Raw genomic sequence first — 19008 nt, 5'->3', positions numbered from 1 at the left:
GCGTCTAATCAAATCCTGCAGAGCTAGGACTTAACCCTGTACTACCTGGCTCTTCTACAATCTATATATGTGTATTTATATATTCAGGTAAATAGTCATTCTGCTTATATAGAAGAAGACTAGGAATATTAGAAGGTTTTGTACCCATTAGTCTCATTGCTTTTGACATGACAGCCAGGATAGATCAGTTTTAATATGGGTCCCAATGATTTTTCTGGAGTCCGAACATTTTTTTTTTTGGGAGGAGGGTTGCTGTATCTTGGGTAATCATAGTGCTGCTTTTCTTGTTGCCAAATAGATCAGAACCCAGTTGGAAAAGAAGACTCTTTGAAAGATTTTCCTGTCTTCATGGAAATTTTCACATTTACCTGTTCTTTCCGCAAAAGGTGTAGAAAAGCATGCTATTGCTGCCCTCGCCTTCCACTCCTTTTGGAGCATATGCCAGCCTAGTGTCCAGGAACTGTCCTGATTTTCATGCTTTGTAACTTGTATCTAGTTTTTTAAGGGTGCCTTCCCACTGCATCATCATTCTGTTCTGCCAGCATTATAGGTGCTAGATCTTTCTATCCCTCACTTGAATGCATAGGACCTGTCACTGTTCATTGACTTGCCTGCCCTAAATAGAAAGCCCACCTATTTACTATGCCTGTGTAAATCTTAAAAGACAGGAAAACAGAAGCATTTGATAAATTAAGTGAGATCAAGTTGTCTGAAGCACAGGGACTTTTTATAGAGGTAATAGGTTAAGTTGTTCACAAGGTTTCCCAGCTGCCTGTAACCTGCAGAGAAAGCTGTCAGCAAGTTTCCAATTTTTCTATAGCTCCACCAAATGGGGAATGTTACATGACATGATTCCCTCTGAAATCAATGGGCTTTCCATGCAATGCAAGATGTGCTGTGGCCTCCAGATTTTTGTAGCCACTTTCTGCACTGTGAGAATCCTGTACATGAAAACCTCTTCTCCCTTTTATCACTTCAAAATTTCTAATCCAGTTATTAAAGGGAATCTGTCAGCAGGTTTTTGCTATGTAATCTGACAGCTGCATGATGTACGGGCAGAGATTCTGATTCCGGCGATGTATCACTTAGTTTGATGAGTACAACGGTTGTAATACAATAACCATTTTCTCTGCTGTAGGTCTAGTAGAGCTCAGAATGCTGAGCCCTGTTTAACCCCGCCCACACCACTGATTGGCTGCTCTCCCTGTACAGTGTATACTTACATAAAGCTACCAATCAGTGGTGGGGGGCGTGGCTGGACCAGGAGGATACCTAGTCGTGCAGTGATAATCTCTTGCTGATAAAACACTTATTTTATTGAAACAGCCTAGTAAGTGACACATCACTGGAATCAGTGATTCCAGAAAAAAAAAGCTGCTGCCAAATTTCCTTTAAATTTTGGCGATATATACTAAAAGATGCATGGGGTCCTTCCTCGCCCTACTGATACCCATTGCTGTTCCTTTCTTGTGTTCTATAGTAACTATTACTCTTCTTATGTAAATATGAATTTTTTATGCTGCTCTTTCTTTTAATTTGTCAAAATCTGGAAAAAAAAAAGAGATAAATCTGTTGTTTACTTGACTAAATATAATATATGAAATTTCTTGTGATACTAATTTGTAATAATAACAGGGAATATCTACCTGACAAAGTGAGTACAGGTGCAGCTCTCCATCCATGTGTGTATTACTGTCTGGCACATCTGCTAGCAGCCCAAGTTGGGCAGGAAGAACGTCCCACTCTTCTGTCTCTGCACATTTTAGAACCTGTGATGGGAACCATATGATCATGTTTTTGTCTCTTTACTAGAAGTGGGAAGAGTGAATCGTTCCAGAGAAGCCCATGCCAGACGCAGATTTCTAGGCTGGCTAAGTCCCAGTGCTTCCACCTCCATGTTTAGATGGTGCTACAGAAGGAGATTAACAGATTCCATGCCAGTGCAGCATTTCTGCAATATGTAAAATCGAATTTTCTGAGCAATTTAATGTCAGTTTAAAAGGCAATCGTGCACATTGCAAAAAAAAAAGTGCATTGATTGCTATTTCTGCTGTACACAACATGGCATAATTACAAATGGAAAGCAAGAGCTTTGGGGTTAAATCGACAAAATATGTGCAGTTTTTTTTGGCCACCTTTGATGACATATTAGAAAAAAAAAAAGTTCATTTTATTATGAATGGTTGTTTCCAGGCTCGGACTGGCCCACAGGTGATACGGTATATTCCCCGGTGGGCCCCCATGCAGGAGTAAGCCACTTACCCCCAATATGAGCAGTAGTTGGCATAATACATTTGATTCACTATGCACCGAGAAAAGCAGAATCTCATCAATCATTCCACAAACTACCTTGTTTATTACTATATAGAATCAGAGGTAAATTTGTGAAAGAGGGCAATGTAATATTTGCATGTAGCTGAACAGTGCGCCCATAGGGTCGGTGTTACTGGTGGGCTCTTGCCACCCCAGCCCGACACCGATACTATATAGTATGTAATATACTGTATGTGAATGCAGAGAAGATCAGTATGTGGGCGACTGATAGCTAGCAGATAGTACGTTGTGCTGATCTCACCAGCATGCATCCTTGGCACTCATTGTTTCCTATCTACTTTGCTTCCTATACTTACAGTTCTTTTCTACAAATACGCTTCTTTTGCTTCTTAAAGGGTTATTCTTATCTTCTTAGTGCTTGTCAGAACAAGCACTTTTGCAATTTACTGCTTATTAAAATTTGCAGCCGTTCTTGAGATTTTAACTCTCTTCTTTTGTTTACAGTTCATTGCCTAGGAGACCGACCACCACTTCTGTCTAGCTTGTAAACACTGCACCATAGCTCACCTGGATTAGGAGGTAGCAGTGTTCTCCTAAGATCCTGGACAGTTTCAAAGCTCTCTCTCTCTTTCTCCGCCACTCTCCCTCTTTCTCCGCCTCTCTCCCTCTTTCTCCGCCTCTCTCCCTCTTTCTCCGCCTCTCTCCCTCTTTCTCCACCTCTCTCTCGCCATCTCTCTCTCACCCTTTCTCCATCTTTCTCCACCTCTCTCTCTCTTTCTCCACTACTCTCTCTCTCTCCATCTCTCTCTCTCTCCCTCTTTATCCACCTCTCTCTCTCTCTCACCCTCTCTCCCTCTTTCTCCACCTCTCTCCCACTTTCTCCACCTCTCTCCCACTTTCTCCACCTCTCTCCCACTTTCTCCACCTCTTTGTCCACCTCTCTCCCTCTTTCTCCACCTCTCTCCCTCTTTCTCCACCTCTCTCCCTCTTTCTCCACCTCTCTCCCTCTTTCTCCACCTCTCTCCCTCTTTCTCCACCTCTCTCCCTCTTTCTCCACCTCTCTCTCTTTCTCCACCTCTCTCTCTCACCCTCTCTCCACCTCTCTCTCTCCCTCTTTATCCACCTCTCTCTCTCACCCTCTCTCCCTCTTTCTCCACCTCTCTCCCTCTTTCTCCACCTCTCTCCCTCTTTCTCCACCTCTCTCCCTCTTTCTCCACCTTTCTCCCACTTTCTCCACCTCTCTCCCTCTTTCTCCACCTCTCTCCCTCTTTCTCCACCTCTCTCCTTCTTTCTCTCTCTCTCGCTCCCTCTCTCCAGTGGACTTCAGAAGAAAGTCCGTGTTTGGCATTCGGACCCAAACAGCAACAGCAGTGGTGGTCGGCCTCTTACAAAAATGAGCTGTAGACAAAAAAAAGTGTTAATATCTCAAGGATGGCTGCAAATTTTAATAAACAGTAATTTGGAAAACCGATAATACCCACAGGAGTCATCCTTTAACCCCTTTCTGACATTAGACGTATCCATACATCCCTGTGGCCTGGTACTTATTGACCAGGGACCTATGGATACGTCCAGGCGATTGTACGCGCACGATCGCTGCCAGGTGTCGCCTGATTCTGACAGCTGACACCCAGCACTCAGTGTCAGGAGTGGTGCCCGCACCGCTTCCAGCACTTTAACCCCCTAAATGCAGCATTTAGCGAGCAGAGGGACAGAAGCCCCTCTGCTCTTGAATCGGAGAACCCGCAACATCAACGCGGGGTCCCGATCGTTTCCAGCACTGACAGGTTATAAGGTATAGCAGTGATCTTGCACTGCTATACCTTATAACTGCGATCAGACTGCAGAAAGTGAAAGTCCCATAATGGGACAAAGTAAAAAAGTGAAGAAAAAAAAAGTTGTAAAAATATTAAAAAAAAAAAAATCACAAAATAATAAAAAAATATACAGTTGTGCTCAAAAGTTTACATACCCCGGCAGAATTTTTGCTTTCTTGGCCTTGTTTTTCTCCACTCATGGTTATTGGTTGGGTGTTGCCTAAACCACAGTTAGCGTCCGCATGTTTGGCATTTCTGTAGCGATGAGAGCCTAATTTACGGGTGCATGTCTCCAGAAGCACGAGCTGGGCATAACGTACTGGGCACTACAACGTACTCGTCACTACAACGGCAGTTAACTCAGAAACATCCGCTGCAGCTTGTTTCTGGAAAACACCCATGTAGTTCAAAATCCTCGCCACAGCTGTAGATAAATTCCCAGAGGGGTATAATTTCCAAAGTGGGGTCTTTTGAGATGAGATTCTGCTCTTCTAGTACTTAGGGTCTCTGTATATGGAGTCTCCAAACTATTCTAGGAAAATCTGCGCGCCTGGAGGCAAATAGTGCTTCATCCCTCCTGAGTCTCTGTTGTGGCGAAGCAGTACTGCACAACCACATATGGGGTATTTCTACATTGTGGGACAAATTTTGTTGCCACTTTTTCCCATTTCCCAGTTTGAAAATTTAAAATCTGGGGCTAAAACAAAACTTTGGTGGTAAAAATGTAATTATTCTTTCTTCACCGCCCAATGGTGTAAAGTTCTGTGAGGCACATGTGGTGTCAACATGCTCGCTGCACCCCTAGATGAATTCATTGAGAGGTATAGTTTGTACAGTGGGGTCTCTTATGGGGGGGATTCTGCTGTTCTGGCACCTCAGCGGCTCTTCCAATGTGACATGGCACCGTCAAACCAGTCCAGCAAAATATTAACTCCAATATGGCGCTCCTTCCCTTCTGAACTTTCCGATATGCCTCAAAAGTAGTTTTCGACCACATATGGGGTATCGGCGAACTCCAGAGAAATTGCACAACAAATTTGTGGGTCAATGTTCTCCTGCAATCCTTGTTAAAATACAAAAATGTTGCTAAAAGGAAATTTTGGGTGAAAAAAAGAAATTTTTCTTTTCACAGCTCAATGTTATAAACTTCTGTCAAGCACCTGGGGGTTCAAGGTGCTCAACACACATCTAGATAAGTTCCCTGAGGGGTCTAGTTTCCAAAATGGGGTCACTTGTGGGGGGTCTCCACTGTTTAGGCACATCAGGGGCTTCCCAAACGCAACATGGCACCTGCTAATTATTCCAGCAAATTTTGCATTCAAAAAGTCAAATGGCGCTCCTTCCCTTCCGAGCCCTGCTGTGCGCCCAAACAGTAGTTTTCCTCCACATATTGGGTATCTGCGTACTCAGGAGAAATTGCACAACAAATTTTGGGGTCCATTGTTTTCTGGTACGCTTGCAAAAATAAAAAAAAATTTGGCTCGAAAGTAAAATTTTGGTGAAAAAATTCATTTTTTTTCTTCCACGTTCCAAAAATTCCTGTGAAGCACCTGAAGGGTTAATAAACTTCTTGAATGTGTTTTTGAGCACCTTGGGGGGTACAGTTTTTAGAATGGTGTCACTTTTGGGACTTTTCTGTCATATAGACCCCTCAAAGTCGCTTCAAATGTGATATGGTCACTAAAAAAAAAATGGTTTTGTAAATTTTGTTTGAAAAATGAGAAATCGCTGGTCAACTTTTAACCCTTATAACTATTTTGAATTCAAAGTTTGAAAATTGCATAATTTTATACATTTTTGCCAAATTTTCATTTTTTCACAAATAAACACGTCATATCGAAGAAATTTTACCACTATCATGAAGTACAATATGTCACGAAAAAACAGTCTCAGAATCAGGGGGATCTGTTGAAGTGTTCCAGAGTAATTACCTCATAAAGTGACACTGAGAATTGTAAAAATTGGCCTGGTCATTAAGGTGCAAACAGCCTTTGGGTGTAAAGAGGTTAAAGAGTAACCGTTGTTTTAATTATTTTTTCATAAATCAATAGTACGCATGAAAAAATATGAAACTTTGTAATATATCTTAGAGAAATCTGCTTCTTTCTCCTCCTGGAGCTGATCATTCATTCTCAAAATTCTCATTTCACGAGTAAAACGTGTCTTCAGAGAACATAGATTTCCCCATTACTCATATAGGAATATGACAGTTGGTGCCCATAAAGTTCTATGGGTAATTATAACTGTCATTTCAGAACTTGCGGCTGAGTGTCTGTGTCCGCCTCTAGCTCCTCCCTCTCCATTGAATTTAAAAGCACCAACTGTCTTCTCTTTCAGCTATGGGAAAGTCTGTCTTCAATAACTAAAGATTTTTCCCATGAGTTGGGACTGAAAGATCAGTCCTTGAAGAGAAAGAAGCGTATTTCTCTGATCAGATATATTACAAAGTTTCTTATTTTCTTGCATATTATTAGTTTATGAAGTAACAATTAAAACGACGGTGACTCTTTAACGTGTTTTGTTCTATCTGTAATGTTATGATACAGAGCAATGACCTGTTATTGATTGGTGGGTTTCATACGTCTTAACTAGATTTATCATTTTCTCAGTATGAGCAAAGTTAATTAGCCAACTCGTATTTCTACTGGATATTTCTCCTCCATCGATCATACAAATATCGAATAAGTGAACACTATTAATTGGGGGCTCCCCACTGTCCGATTTGTGGCTGTGCTACCTTACTGCCTGCTGTGGTCCTGGGTATAGTGGGCATCATTGAAAATGAGATACTTGGACCCATCCGGACTTATGCTTCAACTTTTAGAGACTGGATCAATCCCAAGTTCTGAATTGGAGGACTTCATGGATTAGGTAGACTTGGGTTGGCTCAGATTAAATCTCTGAATATTCACATATAAAAATTAACTATTCTGTTTCATACTTTATATACAGTGTAGAAAGCGCTACATTTTCACATTCTTTAAAGGGAATCTCTCAACAGGTTTTTGATATGTCATCTGAGATCAGCATAATCTAAGGTATGAAATCCTGATTCCAGCCATGTATCACTTACTAGGCTGCGTGTTGTTTCAATGCAATCACTGTTTTATCAGCAGGAGATTATCACTATAGGACTAGGTGTCTCATGCTGTCTAGTCCTGCTGCTCTGTGTAACCCCGCCCCCACCACTGATTAGCAGCTTTCTGCCTATGCATTGTGTACACAGAAAGCACCCAATCAGTGATCTGGGTGGAGTTATACACAGCTCAGCATTCCGAGCTCTGCTGGAGAGAACTGTGATTGTATCAAAATGACAGCATGCTGACCAATAAGTGACAGATTGCTGGAATCAGTGTCTTTCTCCCTACATCATGCTGCTCTCAGATAATATAGCAAAAACCTGCAGACCTATTCCCTTTAAATATATACTGTATATCATATATATAATTTTCTTAATAATGCTATGGCTATTGCATTTTGATGAATTCTGATTCATTTTATTGCCAAGAGATGGATATGTCTCATTGTCGAAAGTTTTTGATCTTGGAGACCGATTGGACTTGGTCTTACCCACCGAAGATGGAACTTGATGGATAAAAGTTACAATAAGATACATGGATGCCTTATGTTTCTTGTAACTGATATGTCAGTTTCCATTTTGATACAGCAAGAAAAAGTTCCCCCTCCTCGACCTCCTCCACCAAGGATCCAGCGCAGCACGGTGCCCGTGAGTAGAGTTTGCGAGTCTGTCCTCTTACTTACAACTTTTGCCTGACTCGCTCTCTGACTAGCTCTAATAAAGTTGGGTCTATTATACACTGAATGAGCAAAAATGATGTCCAGACTGTCTGCTGCAGAGCATTAAGACTTGCATTTCTCCAAACCTTGTATCTCGTTGACCAACCCTTGACGTTCTTGCTGTAGGGTGGTGGTCTCTAATTCCAGCAGGTTGGAGAATCCTACTCTAGGCACTGATTTTTGTCTATGCACAGTTAAGCTGTGCATCTGCTGTTTCACCACAGGGAAATAAAATTAATGAGTCATTCTCATCTTCTCAAATGGGTATTGTCGGATAGAGCTTGTAAAAACAAGCAATTTTTCAATTTACTGCTTATCAAAATTCCCTACTGTTCTTGAGATATTACCACTTTTCTTTTGTTTACAGATCGATGCCTTGGAAACCGACCACCACTTCTAGACAACAGAGCACGGGCAGTGCTTACAAGCTCTCTTCTAGTAAACTTGTAAGCACAGTTTTGAAGCTGCCCAGGATCGCTGGAGCACGTTGTTACCTCCTACTTCTGGACAGATTTAGCATAGTGCTGTCAAGCTAGACTGCAGCGGTGGTCAGTCTCCTAGGCAATGAGCCGAAAACAAAAGTGTCGATATCTCAAAAACGGCTGCAAATTTTAATAAACAGTAAATTGCAAAAGCGCTTGTTTTTAGAAGCTCTATCCGACAATACCCATGTATGAAGAAGATGGGATTAACCCTTTGATATTAGGGTTTTTTTTTTTTTTTTTTTTAAAAAGACACGCTTTTAGTCAACGTCAGTATTATAGTGGAAATGTATTTGAAAAGGACATTTTTTTTAAATAGATGGATCTGATTCAGTGAGAAAAAAAGCCTTCTCTAGAGTATAGGGCAGCACAAGAGAAGTCTTGACAAGGAATAACCATGAAGGGCAATAGTAGGTTGGAAGAAGAGCGGAGAGAGCTGTTTATCGATGAGGTCTGATTTGGATGTAGCCATAAAAAGTAAAGTGATTTAAGTAATGTGTTTCTAAATGTTAATTTTAGCTTTAGCCTAGTCTCAAATGCAGCAAAAAATGAGTTCCCGCTAACCCTCCCCACATTGCTAGTAATGACTTGTACTGGCAAGGTGGCCACAGTGGTGGAGACTATAGTCTTGTATGTAAGTGGCAAGCAGCTAACTGATGATGCAGGAGCAAATGCAAGCGCTTGTGTGGTTTTTTTGATTTTTTTTTTTTAAGTCATTTTTGCTCAAAGTCCTTTATCTTAAATTCACAGAGGGTTCAAGCTGCGCACTCTCTGCTAACATTGCATGCTCTGCTACTCCTGTAGTGTAGCAAGCCTCTACTGCATGGTTTCTTCTATGTGTCCTATGACTTGTGAAACCTGGTGAAGGAGAAGTACATGTTGGGAAGAGAAATATGTATCCGGTGCTGGACTAATCTGCCAAAAAGGAAATCTTCCTGTGGACTGTCCAGTCTATGAAACATTGGGTTGTTATTTCTATCTGTATTGTTACATGATTGATTCTAATACAGTTATATGAAAAAGTTTGGGCACCCCTATTTATCTTAAGCTTAATGTTTTATAAAAATTGGTGTTTTTGCAACTGCTATTTCAGTTTGATATATGTAATAACTGTTGGACACAGTAATGTTTCTGCCTTGAAATGAGGTTTATTGTACTAACAGAAAATGTGCAATCTGCATTCAAACAAAATTTGACAGGTGCATAAGTATGGGCACCCTTATCATTTTCTTGTTTTAAATACTCGTACCTACTTTTTACTGACTTACTAAAGCACTTTTTTTGGTTTTGTAACCTCATTGAGCTTTGAACTTCATAGCCAGGTGTATGCAATCATGAAAAAAGCTACTTAAAGTGGCCACTTGCAAGTTGTTCTCCTGTTTGAATCTCCTCTGAAGAGTGGCATCATGGGCTCCTCAAAACAACTGTCAAATGATCTGAAAACAAAGATTATTCAACATAGTTGTTCAGGGGAAGGATACAAAAAGCTGTCTCAGAGATTTAACCTGTCAGTTTCCACTGTGAGGAACATAGTATGGAAATGGAAGAACACAGGGACAGTTCTTGTTAAGGCCAGAAGTGGCAGGCCAAGAAAAACATCAGAAAGGCAGAGAAGAAGAATGGTGAGATCAGTCAAGGACAATCCTCAGACCACCTCCAGAGAGCTGCAGCATCAACTTGCTGCAGATGGTGTCACTGTGCATCGGTCAACTATACAACGCACTTTGCACAAGGAGAAGCTGTATGGGAGAGTGATGCGAAAGAAGCCGTTTCTGCAAGCACGCCACAAACAGAGTCGGCTGAGGTATGCAAAAGCACATTTGGAGAAGCCAATTTCTTTTTGGAAGAAGGTCCTGTGGACTGATGAAACCAAGATTGAGTTGTTTGGTCATACAAAAAGGCGTTATGCATGGCGGCAAAAAACACAGCATTCCAAGAAAAACACTTGCTACCCACAGTAAAATTTGGTGGAGGTTCCATCATGCTTTGGGGCTGTGTGGCCAATGCCGGCATCGGGAATCTTGTTAAAGTTGAGGGACGCATGGATTCCACTCAGTATCAGCAGATTCTTGACACTAATGTTCAAGAATCAGTGATAAATTGAAGTTACGCAGGGGATGGATCTTTCAGCAAGACAATGATCCAAAACACCGCTCCAAATCTACTCAGGCATTCATGCAGAGGAACAATTACAATGTTCTGGAATGGCCATCCCAGTCCCCAGACCTGAATATCATTGAACATCTGTGGGATCATTTGAAGAGGGCTGTCCATGCTCGGCGACCATCAAACTTAACTGAACTGGAATTGTTTTGTAAAGAGGAATGGTCAAAAATACCTTCATCCAGGATCCAGGAACTCATTAAAAGCTACAGGAAGTGACTAGAGGCTGTTATTTTTGCAAAAGGAGGATCTACTAAATATTAAGGTCACTTTTCTGGTGAGGTGCCCATACTTATGCACCTGTCAAATTTTGTTTGAATGCAGATTGCACATTTTCTGTTAGTACAATAAACCTCATTTCAAGGCAGAAACATTACTGTGTCCAACAGTTATTACATATATCAAACTGAAATAGCAGTTGCAAAAACACCTATTTTTATAAAACAATAAGCTTAAGATTAATAGGGGTGCCCAAACTTTTTCATATAACTGTATATTCCTGTTCCTGCTTGTCCTGTGTCTACCAATGCAAGAAACTGTGGACCATACTATGGATAGAAATTGATATTCCTGTTCCTGCTTGTCCTGTGTCTACCAATGCAAGAAACTGTAGACCATACTATGGATAGAAATTGATATTCCTGTTCCCGCTTGTCCTGTGTCTACCAATGCAAGAAACTGTAGACCATACTATGGATAGAAATTGCAACAAGTACCATGTGTATACATTGCATAGGACTGCTGTCTTTGGACAGTAAACCACCGCACTACGTAAAATACAGCAATTGCTTTCAAGGCATACTTTAATCTAAGGGGTAAGGTTTCTCCTTGTGGAGAGTGGACATGACAGGTCTGGCATGCCAGTATGAGGAGACTTAAACGCCTTGCATGCTCCTCTGGGAAATTAAATATGCAAATTGTCTCTTCAGAGAGGAAGAGGACTAGAACTCTAGTGCCACCTATTGGAAGCAGCAATCCTAAAAGTCATTATCGACCCTTTAATAACAAGCCTTGAAATATGACTTAGGATAAAAGCAAAATCAGGCATACTTTAGAAATACAATACACAGGTGGGCAAAGGAAGACTCAAATTTGCTTTGATTATCAAAATTTTCGAGAAAACATTTTTATTTTGAAAAACTCCACCGTAAGCAACCTTGCACTATCAGCCAGGAAAAAATTGTGTCCTGCTGCCCAGATTCCTTTCGCCGTCACGTGTGCCCACCAGCTCCGTCATGTTCCTTCTTCAGGACGTACACACTGTGCCCTGCTTGATTACTTAAGAAAAAGTAACCAGCTCACCGCAGAAAATCCCGCGATCACACCACCGCTAGCGTCCAAAACTGTATTGAAAAAGGAAAAGCGATCCAGCTTCCAATTATAATAATATTACAAACGTTTTTCTTTATTGTAATTATTTAAAAATTGTATACATGATAAAAAATGTGTGTATGTGGGGATAGGGGGAGGGCATCATGAAAACCAACCAAAATCTTGTTCTTAAATTGGGTCTGTGTTACAACCATCCTAGGTAATAGCCAAAATACTCACGTGTTCAATTTAAGTGCCAGAAATTAGGAAAAACTTGGGGAAAAAAAAAAACGTGAATACAATAAAATATAAGAAACAATTAATAATAATCCCAACATATACTAGAAAGCACAAAACATAATATAAAAAAGGAAAGGAAAAAATAGACAATAATGTAATATCATTTCCCTCCTAAGGTTTAACCCTGTGGGGCATAAATCCAAAATGCCTCTCTATGTAGGGCTCGCTCACAATCACCACCCCGAGCGTGTTTGGGTATATGTTCAATGGAAAATACAGTGAAATTAGAGACATTTCTGTATCATTTGAAATATTATTATTAGATGGTTGAATGTCATCATATTAATGTTCTCTAATCGTAGACTTAAAGGGGTATTCCCATCTCCAAGATCCTATCCCAATATGTAGTAAGTGTAATAATAATAATAATAGCAAATACCTCCAGGTAGAAATGTAGGATAGTTCTCCTGATTTGCTATGTCCCTTACCCCATGTGCAAAGCATTGTAGTAACTTAGGTATCCATGGTTACAACCTCGCACAACTAACTGTCACTATATGATTGGTCTTAACCATAGATACCTAAGGTCCCGCAATGTCCTGCACATGTGGGGTAAGCAACATAGTGAATCAGAAGAACTATACTACATTTCAAATTGGAGATATTTGCTAATTTTATTATTATTACACCTACTACATATTAGGATAGGATCTTGGAGATGGGGATAATACCCCTTTAAGTTTTCTAATAGTTGAACCGACATATTTTAAGTTACATTTACTGTGTTCAATAATATATTCAACATGGTCTGAATTGCAGTTGAGAAAACCTCACTATTATCAAAATTTGAAGAAAAAAAACATAGTTTTAATGGTGTGTGAACATGTTTCACACTTGTTAAAACCACTCACCGTTAGCCAATTTCCTGGTCGCTCTACTGTTCTGTGTGCTCCATACAGACTCGGAGACAGGGAGTCATTTAATGCTGGTGCATTACGTGCCACAATTCTGAGACCATCATCAAGGATGTTTTTAGATCTGGAACTTATTGGTAATCATGACTCACCATAATTAGTAGAATTCATAGAAAGCCCACATCAGGGAATACAATATTGCATGCTCAAAGTTTCCATCCTCCACATACCATTAAGTCTATGCCAGTTGATGAGCTGGCATATATATATATATACAAATACAATAATACCTTGACTAACTGCTGCATTCATTTGACATGGGGCTGTACATAGAATAATGGTCATTTTTTGGTTTATCCTTCAACTATTTTTTCTGTGTCAGTACTGTACGTTACTTCACATGTGCAGCAAGGTACAGTATACTGCACTATTATGTGCACTCTCTGACTCTTTGGAGTGTTGGCTTTAGGTTTCAATATTTGCTATATTTATATGTGAAAATTATTAAGTGAAGTTATTAAAATAAATAAATACATTTCAAAAAAGTACAGTACAATAGTTTATTACACATTTAATAGCTTTTCATACTGTGTTACTGTATTTTTTATTAATAAAGTTAATTTTTCTTATTTAAAAACACCTGCATACACACAAAGGTGAGTCAAAGATTGCCGGCATTCTGGCTGTATACACATACACACACACAGGTGGGTCAAAATTTTTTCGCACTTTGGCTATAGAATTTATTTCAATCAACTTCGAGAAGATACAAATACATAATTTTTCTTAGACACAATCTCCCTTCTTTTTAATGTACTTTGTCCATCTGTCAATCGTATTCCCTCATTAAAAATGTGTTTCAGCTGAGTCTTTGTCCTTGTAGAGCTTCTTTTAAGGAACCAAACAAGTGATCATCCGTTGGGGCAAGATCAGATCTATAGTGAGGATGCTTTACCACGTCCACTTGGATGGGCGTCCGGCTCCGTCCACTTGGATGGGCGTCCGGCTCCTTCCACTTGGATGGGCGTCCGGCTCCGTCCACTTGGATGGGCGTCCGGCTCCTTCCACTTGGATGGGCGTCCGGCTCCTTCCACTTGGATGGGCGTCCGGCTCCTTCCACTTGGATTGGCGTCCGGCTCCGTCCACATGGATGGGCGTCCGGCTCCGTCCACATGGATGGGCGTCCGGCTCCATCCACTTGGATGGGCGTCCGGCTCCGTCCACTTGGATGGGCGTCCGGCTCCGTCCACTTGGATGGGCGTCCGGCTCCTTCCACTTGGATGGGCGTCCGGCTCCGTCCACTTGGATGGGCGTCCGGCTCCGTCCACTTGGATGGGCGTCCGGCTCCGTCCACATGGTTGGGCGTCCGGCTCCTTCCACTTGGATGGGCGTGCGGCTCCTTCCACTTGGATGGACGTCCGGCTCCGTCCACTTGGATGGGCGTCCGGCTCCGTCCACTTGGATGGGCGTCCGGCTCCGTCCACTTGGATGGGCGTCCGGCTCCTTCCACTTGTGCAACCTTCCTTCTATTCATACACACACTTTCTCCATACTGTGCACAAAGTCTTTACTAAGTATCGGCACCAAGCGCACCCACAACAAAAAAATCTAATCACTGCACGCTGCTCTCTTTCTTGCATACGTGCAAATCACAAGTGGGGCAACCATTGTTTCTCCCACCGCATATAATAAATATATTTAATATATTTAATCTAGAAATGTATTTTTTGCTCTTTTTTTCTTCTGAATGGTAGTCATTTAGCCTTTCTCTGACAGCTTACTTCTGTGGTTTCTTTTCCTCCTTACCACTGCTCTACAAGCTGCCAAACGCTTCCCGATTTCCCATTCTTGGCAATGACTTCTTCATTTGTCATCCCTTTGAGAAATAACACATGGTTGGCATTATTATTACCTTGTAACGTTCTCTTATGTTACAATATAGGGTCTCATCTGTTGGCTGTAGAGCGTCTCGCATGTATTGTTATGGTCTTCCTAAAAATCTAAGGCCTGTCTGATATCTCTCTGAGCGTTTTCTACTTCAATACCCATTGACAAGCCCCGAACAATGTGTCATTCTCCTATTATTGGTGGTTTCTGACTATAGAAACTGTAATAATAAAAAAATGACGGGTTTTTCATGCATTTGTAGGTATAACAGAAGGCTCTAAAACATCAAATACACTTTTTTTTTTTTACATTTTGTCAGTATCCCTCTATGGTTTTCTGGTAATACATATTGATATAGAAAGCGTCCAAGGAGTCTCCTGGTGAAGCAGTAGGGAATAATGCTATATATGAGTATTTACTATCATTATTTATGGTCAGGGGTCCAAACTCCTGACAGACTTCTTTTCAAGTGGATTTGTCAGGTGTTACATAGTCATAGAACAGGTCCATCAAGTTCCACCTTTCTCCACCAGTTCTACATTCTCTATCGCTAAATTATTTATCACCCACAATGCCATTTGTTATAAGAATAGTATCCGGCCCTTTTATAAATGCTGATATAGTATCTACCTCTTGTGGTTGGCATTCCACAGTCTGACTGCTCTGACTGTAAAGAACCCTTTCCGTAATAAATGCCCCTTGGTCTTTGGAAGAAATAAGTCATGTGCCAGTCCTTTGTATTGACCACATACATATAAATTAGATCCCCTCAAAGGCCTTTTTTTTTCTAAGCTATCCCGTGCCCAACTTTTCCAACCTCTCATCAAAGGAGAGGCCTCCATCCCGTGAAATATTCTAGTTGCCGCATTTGAACTGACTCTAACTTCCTTTTTAAAACTGGATCCCATATCCTAGATGTGACCTTACATGTGATTTATAAAGAGGTAAGAATACGTTGGGATCACGGGATTTTATCTCTCTTTTTATATACCCTAAAATCCTGTTTGCTTTTGCCGCTGCTGCCTGACATTGAGTGCTGCTGCTTGACATTCTATATGAGTGCAGCATAGAATAGAGGGAGAGGCGCTGCGGTTAGTGATTTATAGCGGCCTATGATTTAATTCAGTATTGTCATGGAAAAAGCTATAGAATTGCAGCCAGGAGTCCTATACAAAGCCCCCCCGTATACAGTGAGTGAGGCTTCTTCCTGAATAAGCTTGAGCTGTCAATCACTGTGTGTAAACGGGGAGGCAGGACTCACAGGCTTTCCCTATAACTCCTGGCAGCTTTTTGCCAGAAAATACTGAAGAACTAGTTATCTTCCAGCATATTCCTGCTATAATGTATTGCCGCAGGAAATTTGACTGAGCCACTTTAAAGCCCCCCCCAACAATTTAGAAAGCCATCGAGTGTCCGGTACGCAATGAAGTGGATGGACCATCCCCGAAACGCTTAGTCCACTAAAAAGTTTCTCCTACCTTGATTCTGATCGTTCCCATCTCCAGCAGCGCCCGAACAACACCGCAACTTTTCTCTGTCTGCCCCATACTGTTTTAGATAGCCATTGGTTGTCCGGCAGCTTTCTCACCCGACTCCGCCATATACAGGAGGTCTCTCTGCCGAGGGGTCTTGTGTTTTCTATGGGAGACTCATTTCTAGACATCGAACATGTCGGATTCTTATCTCTGCCAATTATTGGGATACCCTATACATATTAAACTGTCTGCCAAACCTGTCGATATCGACAGGTTCGGTCAACGTTAGTCTAATGCTTGTGATTGAGTACAGAAATTATTTAGCTAATGGGGGTTTTCGGCTATTAAAACTTTTTTTGCCACTTTTTTACCTATCCACTAGAAAGGTCACAGCTGGTTGATCCTCGCGAGGATCCCACCCACCCTCCACCGATCGCTAGAATGAGAGGTCCAAAATGTAGTGGTGGCTGAGGGCCATGTCTAGCTGTCGAAATGACAAGGAATGGAGTAGTGATGTGATCCACTAGCGCCTCATTCACACAGTGGATTCCACATCCCCCGTTCTGATGATTACTGGTCCGGTGGGTCAGTGAAAACCTAAAGGAAGTTACAAACTTTGTTGTGGAAACCCACAATAGTTTTGATAACCATAAAAGAAACCCGTTTCCTGTAAATATTTGATAATTTAAGCCCCCAAATATCTGAGACCATTGTGTATATCCCATGTCATCACTCAGACCATCCGTCATGTCTAGGTTACACTGGGAGAATAGTGAAGAACACTGGTATCTTAAGATGCAGGAAACATGTTGTAGAACGTTAAGGAGAACCGACTTACCCAGAAAAAATAAGAATAAAAGCCGTTTCTTTAATTAGCGCAGGACATATCCCATTGGTTGTTCTCTTCATTAATGACTCAGAATAATTAATCATTTTCTCATCTCCTCTTCTGTGTAACGCTTCGACTATTTCAATATTGCTGACTACAAATTGAATTAATTGTTCTCAATATATTTTTTTTATAAATAAACTGCATGATGTTTGCAGATTTCTTAAAGGGACCCTCCACATTTGTAGCTTCAGGCATATTTTGGATTTGTTTTATTTTATGGGACTAACGGGAGAAAACTTTTACACAGATCACCAGACAAAAAATGTAGCTAATTGCTGCTTTTATGCATCCTGTGCATGCTGGGACTTGTAGTTTTATAGACTAAAGTTGCCTATTCACCTTAGATAGTTGTCGGCCGAACATCTGATGGCCGGCCATGCTCTCTCTGTTCTCCATGTACATGAATACTTATAGAACATTCTAATACAGTATTACACAGTGCCGGGAGAGGAGAGCTGCAGCTAGGAGCATTGTGCAAGTATACAGTGTCGGGAGAGGAGAGCTTCATTGGGGGGCATATTGCAAGCAGTGTTTGTGACAAATCGCTCTCTGGAACTTCTACAGGTATTGGGGAATCTGGAGATTGACCGTATGCCCTGATACCTGTAGTAGGCCCACAGAATTGTATTCAACAAATTATGCTCTTCACTGCTATGGTGCTCCACACTGCAGCTCTCCTCTCCCAAAACTATATGTTTGCATGATGCTCCTCTCTGTTCTGGTGCTCCACGCTGCTCTCCTCTCCTGGAACTGCATACTTGTATGATGCTCCTTACTGCTCTGGTGCTCCATGCTGCAGCTCTCCTCTCCTGAAACTGTATGCTTGTATGATGCTCCTTACTGCTCTGGTGCTCCATGCTGCAGCTCTTCTCTCCTGGAACTGTATGCTTGTATGATGCTCCTTACTGCTCTGGTGCTCCATGCTGCAGCTCTCCTCTCCCAAAACTATATGTTTGCACGATGCTCCTCTCTCTTCTGGTGCTCCATGCTGCAGCTCTCCTCTCCTGGAACTGCATACTTGTATGATGCTCCTTACTGCTCTGGTGCTCCATGCTGCAGCTCTCCTCTCCTGGAAATGCTTGTGTGATGCACCTTACTGCTCTGGTGCTATAAACTGCAGCTCTCCTCTCCTGAAACTGTATGCTTGTATGATGCTCCTTACTGCTCTGGTGCTTCTTGCTGCAGCTCTCCTCTCCTGGAACTGTATGCTTGTATGATGCTCCTTACTGCTCTGGTGCTCCATGCTGCAGCTCTCCTCTCCTGGAACTGTATGCTTGTGTGATGCACCTTACTTCTCTGGTGCTCTAAACTGCAGCTCTCCTCTCCTGGAACTGTATGCTTGTATGATGCTCCTTACTGCTCTGGTGCTTCATGCTGCAGCTCGCCTCTCCTGGAACTGTATGCTTGTGTGATGCACCTTACTGCTCTGGTGCTCTAAACTGCAGGTCTCCTCTCCCGGCGCTGTATGTTCATACGATGCTCCTCATTGCTCTAGTGCTCCATGCTGCGGCTCTCCTCTCCCGGAACTGTAATGACAGTAAGTGACAAGAGTGAGGAGATCTCAGTATGATCAAGTAAGACATATCAGTCTCACAAGATCATGCTTCTTTTGACCATCTCTGGGGGAGGTTGCTTTTTCCCCCTGTATAATGCTGCCTTCCTATGATTGGGTACTGTCATAGAGGGGGAAAAAGTAAATGCCCTCAGAGTAGAAACTCTGTTACCACCTCTTTTGTTTAAGAGGAAATTTGTATA

At 41.6% G+C, this 19008-nt stretch overlaps 1 protein-coding gene across 4 annotated transcripts in view; it reads left to right on the top strand.

Moving 5' to 3' along the window:
* Window positions 1-19008, top strand: part of DENND1A (DENN domain containing 1A) — a 754510-nt gene that overhangs the window by 703451 nt on the left and 32051 nt on the right. For 2 of the 4 annotated variants that reach the window (XM_073639757.1, XM_073639755.1), the window contains exon 20: window positions 7759-7818. The exons of the other annotated variants lie outside the window; for them this stretch is intronic. In XM_073639757.1, coding sequence (XP_073495858.1) covers window positions 7759-7818 — 60 coding nt within the window. The remainder of the gene's footprint in view (window positions 1-7758; window positions 7819-19008) is intronic. 4 annotated transcript variants of the gene reach the window in all.

This window comes from Phyllobates terribilis, unplaced genomic scaffold, assembly GCF_046119375.1.
Source record: "Phyllobates terribilis strain yellow unplaced genomic scaffold, ASM4611937v1 Scaffold_7__3_contigs__length_470593459, whole genome shotgun sequence".
NCBI lineage: Eukaryota > Metazoa > Chordata > Amphibia > Anura > Dendrobatidae > Phyllobates > Phyllobates terribilis.
This window is presented reverse-complemented; position numbering and strand designations above follow the sequence as displayed.